This window comes from Mustela nivalis, assembly GCF_964662115.1.
Source record: "Mustela nivalis genome assembly, chromosome: 2".
NCBI classification, from domain to species: domain Eukaryota; kingdom Metazoa; phylum Chordata; class Mammalia; order Carnivora; family Mustelidae; genus Mustela; species Mustela nivalis.
The window spans coordinates 157,028,976-157,038,926 of NC_139021.1; the positions used below are offsets into that span (position 1 = coordinate 157,028,976).

The window sequence follows — 9,951 nt, forward strand, 5'->3', positions numbered from 1 at the left end:
AGTTTTGCAAGGCCTGGTGAGACAGAGGGTCAAGGTTTTGTCGGAGGCTAATGGACCGGCAGGCACATACAGCAACGCCTCACTAGGGGGCGCTGTGGGACTCCGGAGACACAAAAGCCGGCCTGAGCTGTGAGCGAAGAGGGAGGCACCTGCTCTTACTCCTGCCCACCACCTTGACACTCCAGCCCCGACATAGCAGAGTCGGCCCCGCCACAGAGCAAGCAGAGTCTGTTCACAGGACAGCTGGGGACACAGGCCTCCATTGGGTCCTTACAGTTGTCTTTCAGTTCCCCTCACTGACAATGGTGGGCAGTTGCCAGGCGTCCAGCAGGTGGCACTGTCATCAGGGTTAGGGGCAGCCAGTGGGTCCTTTGTGCAGCCCAGTTGCCACCACTAAGGCACAGCCCGACCCAAGCATTCAGGACAGAGGCTAGGCGGGCTCCTTCCTGCAGCCCTGCTCTTTTGGGGTGCTGGGCCCTTCAGCTCCAGCAGGTCGGGGGTGGGTGGGGCAAACTGCCCCTGCTTCCCTCAGCTCCCCGGGGCTGCCCGGGGTGAAGGTGACAGGTGGGGGAGGCAGGTGGAGAATTGGGCCAGTGAGCTCATGGCAAAGGCGCCCAGCGGGGTGGGGGTGGGGGGTGCCCTGCCTTATAAAGCCCCCGAGGCCCTGGGGCCTGCAGAGGCCGGCGATAGAGAACACCATGGAGGGCTCCGAGGCAGTGCAGAGGGCCACGGCGCTTATCGAGGAGCGGCTGGCACAGGAGGAAGAGAATGAGGTACAGGCATGGGTGTGGGGATTCTAAGGAGATCCAGCTCTACTGTCAAGGGAGGTAAGAGCCTGGCTGCCGCATCTGTGGTAGGAAGGGGCCCAATGGCTTCATTCCAGCCCCAGGGTGCTCCTGGTGGAGGGGTTTGCTGCCAGTGGGAGACTGAGGCTTCAACCCCCAAGAACTGAGAGACGGTGGGGTGGGCGAGCCAAGCTGGGCTCCTGATATCCTGTCACCCACCTGGACCTCAAGGAGGTGGGCCAGGCTGCGCTAGAGCAGGACAGCTGGGATGCTGCCTGAGAATAGGGGAGTCTGGGGCCCTGAGAGATCCCAGCTGCTGGGCGGGAGGCTGAGACAGGAGAAACTCCTGCATTTGGTCCCTGAAGAATAGAGACTGGGAGCAGAGCAAGGAAGCGGTGCCGGGAAAGGAAGCATGGGTTTTCCCAGGACGACCATCTGCGCTCTGGGAGACCACTGGAGCACTGCAGCTCTGGGCAACTGGCATTTGCTCTGGGAAAAAGGAGTGGGGAGAGGGGACGAAGGTGCAGGCTTGTCTACTCTTCATTCTGTTTAAACTACTATTTGACTTAGAGTCTGCTCTGCCAAGTGCCAGGGGCTGTGAGGAGTAAGAGGCTCAGTAGGGCCAGCCCCTGCCTCCTCCTTACCAGCCCTACATTCATTCTAGTCAGCATCTGTCAGGGACATAGTCTCCAGAGAAACAGGCAGAGTGAGGCAATGGTGAACTAGAGCTGTTAAGTCAGCAGGGAAGGGGCACAAAAGGTAGGTGTGTCACTCTGACTGTGGGTGCTCAAGGACTCCTGGGAACAAGATGACATTTGAGCAGGACCTTCAAGGCTGGTGAGTGGAGATCAGAGAGGGAGGGAATTCCAGGCTAAGGAAAAGACAGGCACTAAAAAGTTTAGGTGAGTGATGGTGGGGCCGTTGTGAGAAAGTCTGGTAGGGCCTAAGGCTGGGTACAGACCCTCAAGGGCCATGGGAAGGATATTTATTCTTTGGGCAATGGGGAGCCACTAAGTGTTGCTGAGTGAGGGTGAGTGGTGCCATCTGACCTATTTTTAGGAAGGCAGCTCTGACAGCCTGAGGAGGACACGTCGGCAAAAGACGGGCCCTAACAGGAATGGGAGGAAGGAGACAAATCAATTTGGAAGTAGGCTCTGTTCACCAAAAGAGTGGCTGAATAGGGGTGAGGAAGAGGGAAGGACCAGGACTCTGGTGGAAGAAGAGATGTAAACCAGAGGCGGGGGTAGGGGTAGGGGGACAGGCTTGTGGGGGAAGAGTTTGGGCTGAGCCCAATGAGTCCCAGGCTGGGGCATCCTTGGATCTCCAGGAATGCCACTTACTTCTCCCCTGGGGCCAGGTAGGTGAGTCATGCCGCTGTGCCATTTCTGGAGTGCTGGCGTTGGACAGAGACCTTCAGCAGGGGGACACGGAGCTGTCCTCATCCATCCATTCACCCAACAAATATAGCAGCACGGCTGTCGGGACACCGGGTGCCCACAGAGCCACCCTTCCCACCAATGCCTGCCACATGCCAGGCACTGTGCTAAGCTCTGTACAGGCATACTTTTTTTTTTTTTTTTAAAGATTTTATTTATTTGACAGAGATCACAAGCAGGCAGAGAGGCAGGCAGAGAGAGAGAAAGAGAGGAGGAAGCAGGCTCCCTGTTGAACAGAGAGCCTGATGCGGGGTTCCATCCCAGGACCCTGGGATCATGACCTGAGCTGAAATCAGAGGCTTTAATCCACTGAGCCACCCAGGCACCCCCAGGCATACTTTCATTTAATCTGTACAATGATCTGCAGAGTAAGGTGGGCCTTTGTTTCATTGTGTTTCACCCACTAGCACCCAGTTCAATAAACACTGAGTACTGACTGTGTGTCAGCCCCCAAAGACAAATCTGAAGTTAAGGACTAGAGAGTCTGGGTAAGGCCTGTGTGAGCACGAGAGTCTCTAGTTGTTCCCACTAAGTCCCAGCCCAGCAAAATTCTCAGAGGGGAGCCTCTGTCCAGCCTCCTCCTTCTTGGTGTGGGAGGCGAAGGAGAATCCCGAAGCCCAGGGCTTGGGCTCTGTCATGGGAGCATACTAGGTCAGGTCATCACTGAGGACTTACGGGTGGGCAAAGATGCTGAGCGCCTCCTGTCGTGATCCATTCACTCACTCACTCATTTATTCTCCAACATTCACTGAGCACCTGCTGTATGCTAGAGCCCATCATAGGTGCTAGGGCTACCAAGCTAATGGCAACCCAAGCCTACCCTTGGGATGCTCCATGAGGAACCCAGCCAGGATCCCCCAGGCTGCAGCCCAAGGTCATCTGTTGTTCCTGTAGGAAGATGCAGTGTTTCAGGTGAGGCCAATACTGGGGATACCTCAAACCATGTAAGCCCAACACAGAAGGGAACAGCCAGTGGGCACCAGGACCTCCCGAATGAAGACTGGGGAAATTGGCCCTCAAAACAGCCCTAGAAGAGTATCCCACCAGAGCTCAGTGGAAAAGGCACAAGGCAGCTGAGAGCTCTGTAAGGGTGGGCCGTTCCTCCTAGCCGCCATCCGGACTCTGTCCTCTACCCGGGGTGAATTTCCCGGCACACAGAGATGGGTGTCAGCCTGTCACAAAAAGTGGCTTCCTTTAAAACAGAGGAGGGGGTCCTGAGAAAGCGGTCCAGGCAAGTCAAAACTACAAAGGGGGACTTGGAAGGAGTTTCACCCATCCAATTACAATGAGAGCCCCTTCAAACTGAAGCCTTAGGTCGCTGTGGCTCTTGTCCCTCAGTTTCCCTGACAAGTTTCCAGCTCCAGGATCTCATGGAGCAGTAAAATCTGAGGGAAAAAAGTTGGTATCTGAGAGTTGCCACATTTTTGTATTGACACATGAATCTATTTAAAAAATAACTATCAATTCTTACCATAATCATTTCATCTATGTGAATCTTTAATGGCGGCAAAGAAATCACCACCACCACCACCACCACCACCACCACCATCATCGTCATCTCGGTGCTTTGAAAGTGAATATATTTAATTTCACGAAAACTCATTCCAGTAGCCCTTAAACTTGTCTTGCTGAGGACACATGACCACCAGTGGACAGGTGTTTGAGCTGAGGTTGGGGTAGGGTTGAGCTGGAGAACTATGGGAGCTGGCTCTCCAGGACCAGTCAGGAGTGGGGCTCTGAAGTGCTCGGATGTCACACAGTAGGAAGTACTTGGGGTTTCCTTGGAGTGGGTTGGGGGAGAGGCTACCTGCCGCCCTGGGTACTATGGGCAGGTGCTGGAGAACATCCTCTCCTTGGCTCACCAGAAACTCCGAGGAACCACACAGCAGAAGCTGCCCATGGACATGCTGGTGTTGGAGGATGAGAAGCACCACGGGGCTCAGAGTCTGGCCTTACAGAAGGTTAAGGTAAACGTGAGAAGAGTCCAACCTCTGCACTCAGGGGACAGGACAGGCAAGCTATGGCTTTGCTCCCCCTAGCTAGTATGCAAACCCATTATCTCAGCACCCCCTACCCCAGGAGCATGCTAATGACACAGAATCTTGGCCCCACCCCAGATCTGCTGAGTCACAATCTGTGTATGTACAAGATCCCAGGGGATGGACTCATTTTGGAAGCCCCTGCTGATGGAATAGCAATACAGCTGGGCACTATGCCCGTGTTAAGGGGCTCGGGAGGTTGTGTGTGCTGACCAGAGAGACCTCTGTGCTACTGAGAGGAAAACCAGAATTTCCAGAACACTAGTGTGGAGGGTGATCCCAAAGGATGCTTGTCTGAAGGGCACCAACCAGGCCATAATGGAAGTTACCTCTGGGAGAGAAGGGCTTTCTCTTCAACCCTTTTATGTTTGTATATTTGTTTGTTTGTGTATTTGTTTTTTAGATTTTTAAAAAAATTATTTGAGAGAGCACGAGCAGAGGGAGGGGCAGAGGGAGCGGGAGAAGCAGGCTGCCCACTCAGCAGGGATCCCAGGACCCTGAGATCATGACCTGAGCCGAAGGCAGACTTTTAACTGACGGAGCCACCCAGACGCCCCTGTTTCTGTATTGTTTATGATCTCACACACACATGAAACTGCATGGAAAGCTGAGGATTCAGATTCCATTCTCAAGGGCTGGGCTACCTCTGAGAGTCCCTCCTCTTGCCCTTCACCTACATGAAGGCTCAAAGCTGGCAGCTCCTACGCTGTCACCTCAAGTCTCCCCTTGTCCCCTGATTGGAGCCGCCTGTGTCCCGGTCTCATCTGGATTTTCCCTCTCCTGAAAAGCTCTCCCTATCCATCTCCCCAAGCTTGACTCAGGGGTCCCCAAGATCCCAGCATGGGGTTTGATGAGCCACCTCCATGCAGGGCCAAGAGCGTGTGCGCAAGACGTCCCTAGATCTTCGCCGGGAGATCATTGACGTGGGGGGGATCCAGAACCTCATCGAGCTGCGGAAAAAACGCAAGCAGAAGAAGCGGGAAGCCCTGGCAGCCTCCCAGGAGCCACCTCCAGAGCCTGAGGAGATCGTAAGGGTCTTGGGGAGGACCCCTGTGTCGGCGGGGGGAGCCCAGGAGGGCCTCTGATCACTGCAGGGCAGCCCTCCATGACTGCATTCGTTCCTTCCAGACTTGCCCTGTGGACGAAGAGACATTCCTGAAAGCGGCAGTGGAAGGGAAAATGAAGGTCATTGAGAAGTTCCTGGCCGACGGGGGTTCCCCGGACACCTGTGATCAGGTGAAGTTCTACATGTACCTTCTGTCTGCCTCCCTTTCAGAGTTGCCTCCCCACTCCGCCCACCCACTTGTGGGCCTGAGAACAGGTGTTGGGGGTCCTTGGGCAGGGGGTTTGGGTGACCCCTTGCCCACGCAGGAATTTATCTAAGTCCTTAGGCCCTTTTCACCTTGAACTACCTCCAGAGTAACAAATGTCATGTCGTCTTCTAGGGAAGAAAGGGGAATGGAATTAAATAATAAGAGCCCAAACCAAGAATTTGGGGCTCAAATCCCATCTCTATGACTCCCTAACTATGTGACCTTCGGCTAGCTCTGGGCCTCAGTTTCCTCCTCTGTAAAACGGCCTGCTTCCCTCGGAGCATGTCACAGGGACCAAATGGAATATTAATGCCTCAGTTAGTATTTAGTGAATGGAGAAAAAAACGATAGCACATGCAGGATATGGTATTGTTTTTGTGTTGCATTGTATATTACACTTCCTTTTAAAACGTATTGATTGTTGGATAGTGGCGAAATACATATAACCTGAAACACGCCACTTTAGTCATTTTAAGTGTACAGTTCAGTGCCATTCATTTTATTTCCCATGCTGTGCAACCATCACCATGATGTTCCAAATGTTTCCACCGCCCCTCACACTTCTGTTTTCCCTGAAACTGCCTCTTTCACATTTCACATGCATCTCCTGGGACTGAGAAATTTGATGGTCCTCCCCTGCAGCCTGCATTACTGTGGGCTTAGACTACATGGCCTTTCCCTTCCCTGAGACTCAGGAGTCTCAGTCCTCTTGATCCATCCAAACACCTTCCACCTTCAAGCCCTGTGCCGGGTGCTGGGAGTACAAAAAAGGAAAGACCAGCGTTGAGAGAAGGGGGACATCCACACATAACCATATCTTCACTATGGGAAGATATGCCTCATGGCCTGAGGGTTTCAAGAGACCTAAGCAAAATGCTGAAGTTCATTCCTTCCTTGAATCAGGCATGGGTGTGCTCCTGCCCCTTCTGGCCCTGGGCTAGGCACCCAGGGGAAACAGTCTAGTAAGTCTTGGCCTGCCCTTCCAATACCCTCTCTGAAAGGTTCTCTGGGACCTCTGGGGCCAGCTCGGGCCTAGAGGTTTTAAGATAATGGCACTTGAGCTGTCCCGCCTCTTGAAGGAGTAGCAAGAATTCATCAAGCACTCATAGGAAGTAAGGGCAAAATGGGCATTCCCAGCAGAGGGAACAGCCTGTGTCAAGGCCTAGCTTGATGTGCTTGGGGGTGGGGGATGGTGAGAAGGTCAGAGTTCCCAGGATACAAGAGGGTTCCAAGGATGGTCTGGATAGAAGATGAAGGGACTGCCAGAACATGGATATGATGGGGACCAAATACAGGGATCAGATTCAAAATGGTTGGTAAGGTCTATCCTCAGCCTGAGGCCAGAAATCAGGCCCTGACGGTCTCTCTGGGGACAGTTCCGCCGGACAGCACTTCATCGAGCTTCCCTGGAAGGTCACATGGAGATCCTGGAGAAGCTTCTGGAGCATGGGGCCACTGTAGACTTCCAGGATCGGGTGAGTAAGAGATGCCTATTGGGTGGGAGGTAGGAGGTGGGCCCAACACCAGTGGACCCTCCCTCTGGCCAACCTGGGACACAAACAGGTTTCCTCTGGGGCCAGCCCCCACCTCCAGTGAGTTGTATGGCCTGGGGCCATCCTCCATAAACCTGGCTTGGACCCGAGGCTTCTCCTGCTCCGCTCGGTCCACTGCCCAGGCACAGACGTGCCTTGCCCCTTCTCTGTCCTCTTTCCCTGGATTCCTCCAGCCCTCTTAGCTGAGGTCCTTTCCCCTAGGGCACTTCCTCCCCTACAGCCTCATCTTTCCCTTCTAGCTGGACTGCACAGCCATGCACTGGGCCTGTCGTGGGGGCCACTTGGAGGTCGTAAAACTCCTGCAAAGCCGAGGAGCAGACACGAACAAGAGGGACAAGGTGAGGCAATAATGCTCACAGGTGTTAAGATGGGTGGGAAGGGAAGGCAAGGGGCAGAGACCAGAAAAGCCCAGGAAGCAGGATAGTGAGCTAGTCTGATTTCAGAGGGGCTGCAGAGTCCAGGAAGGGGTCTTTGCCATCACCTGTAGGTCCTTGGAGACGCCGTCTGGGGATAGGAGCAGGAAGGACAGAGGAGAGAGGATGAGAAGAAATCCACTATTTAGGGGGCTTTGGGATCACCCCAAAGAGGTGGGATTTGTTCATCCTTCATCATCCTTTGTCTATCTGTCCGTTCATCCCTCCATTCACTTATTCATCTGTTCGCTTGTTTCTTCATTCATTCCTTTGTGTGCAGCCTTGAACTAGGGACTGCCGCTGAGCCTCTGTGGCGCATCTATCACATGTCTTACAGAATTCTTATATAACTAGATGGGGAAGTGTATGTAAATTATTTATTGAGCATAAGGCTGATGTTTTATAAGCTTCTGCCATGCCCGTCCCATAGTTACCTCTCAGTTAATAGCACCTATTATAATTATTAAGGCAAGGGCAGCAGAGCTCACAGCTGTTTCCAGCTGGGTGAGAGGGGAACCATAGAAGGCCTCGCAGAGGACGAGGCATCAAATGCTTCCGAGGTAGACCACTGAATAGGACGGTGGAAATGGTAGAACTCCCAGTCCTTATGGGGCTCAGGCCCTGGCACAGGGACTTGGGGAGAGGATTAGGCTGGAGCTTGGACAACCGCCCTCCCAGAAGCACCACAGTCCAGATGGCCTTGAGCCAGCGGTTCCTGCTTCCTTCCCACACAGCTGCTGAGTACCCCCCTGCATGTGGCAGTCCGGACGGGGCACATGGAGATTGTGCAGCACTTTCTATCCCTGGGCCTGGACATCAATGCCAAGGACAGAGTAAGTGTCCAGCTCCCCTTCTGCTCAGCCACATCCCAGGAGTGCAGGAAGCCCGAGGGCATCCACATGCCCCTGTGGGCCATACTGACTGTCACATTGGCTCTAGGAAGGGGACAGTGCCCTGCATGATGCTGTGAGGCTCAACCGCTACAAAATCATCAAACTGCTGCTCCTGCACGGGGCCGACATGTTGACCAAGAACCTAGTAAGTCCATTCCTTCCCTGATTCGGTAACGAGTGTGCACCGCTCACACAGGCTCTGCGCTGGGCACTCAGAGGAAACACAGAACCAAGAAAGACTCTGCCTGCCCTTGGAGCACACTCACAGTGGAGGGTCTCTCGGGGTATCCTGGGAATTTGGGGCCCACCCACCTTCCCAGATCTCTGTATGCTTATCTCTGTCCAGAGGGCAAGTGCAGAGAAACAGCCAGAAAGGACAGTAAGAGGACTTCCCAAAGGTCTCCAAATAGATCCGAGGGGGTCCTAATGTCCAGGCCTAAGGAGGCCAAAATCATGGAGGAACCCAACTGAAGGGAACCTAAGCGTTTGGTTGGCACGACCACCCCTAGCACACTGAGTTCTCTTGGGGTCCTACGTTGCTTAGTCCACGCTCTTCTTTGGAGCCCAGAGCAATCACGAAAGAGGGGAATGGGAAGGTCCCCCTGACTCAAGAAAGACTAAAGGGATAGTGGGAAAGTCAGGAAGCTGTGCGGAGGTGGTGGGTGGGGATTTCTCAACCAGGACATTACTGACATTTGGGGCTGGAAATTTATTTGTTATGAGAGAACTCTCCTGTGTATTACAGGATCTTTAAGCAGCATCCCTGGCCTCTAGTCACCAAATGCCAGTAGTCCCCACACCCCTCACTGTGACAATCAGAAACATTCTAAATATTGCCGCTTGCCCCTGATTGGAACCCCTGGTATAGATGAGGGAACCTCCTGGTACAAACTTCTGAGCAGTGACAAGATCTCCGCTTGGTTCTCCCAGGCAGGAAAGACCCCGACGGACCTGGTGCAGCTGTGGCAAGCTGACACCCGGCAGGCTCTGGAGCCCCCGGAGCCAGAGCCAGGGTCAGAGCAGAATGGACTGCAGGGTCCCTCGGAGACCCAGCAGGAGCCCCCACAGCCTGTGCCAGTCCAGTAAACACCTGGCCCAGGCCAGCTGGGCACCCCTCTGGCCTGCGTGCAGCCAGAGGGTCATTAAGAACGGCCCACAGAGCCGAGGATCCTGCCATTCCTCTGCGTGCGATTCGGGACACCCACAAACTACCGCAATAAAAAAATAAAAAGTTTTTGCAATTGGTTATGTTTGTTTCCATTTGTGTCTGCAACATTCAGGAATGAGGGAAAATGGAACAAGGATAGGTTCAGGGAAGAGGGGGGTTGGAGCCCTTTGGACCCAGCTCTATGGCTTTTCCTACCGGGGCGTCTTCTTGCTTCTTTCCTGCCAGCGCTCTTCCCAAATCCCAGCGTGGGTCACCTGCTCCCGGCACCTCCGCTGCGCCTCCCCCACCCCCGTCCTGGTGACCGCTGTCCCGCAGGGCCGTGTGTGGCCAGCGCAGGCTCGTCACGTGGCA

The 9,951-nt window shown here is 54.1% G+C and overlaps 1 protein-coding gene across 1 annotated transcript; it reads left to right on the forward strand.

Annotated features, from left to right (window-relative positions):
• Positions 1 to 516: 516 nt before the first annotated feature.
• On the forward strand, positions 517 to 9,678 carry ANKRD2 (ankyrin repeat domain 2). The gene is given in 10 exon segments (XM_082722190.1): positions 517 to 682; positions 684 to 773; positions 4,087 to 4,188; positions 5,130 to 5,288; positions 5,389 to 5,496; positions 6,950 to 7,048; positions 7,366 to 7,464; positions 8,274 to 8,372; positions 8,479 to 8,577; positions 9,363 to 9,678. Coding segments are annotated over 10 exon segments (1,092 nt in total). The 5' UTR covers positions 517 to 601; the 3' UTR covers positions 9,519 to 9,678.
• Positions 9,679 to 9,951: the final 273 nt, after the last annotated feature.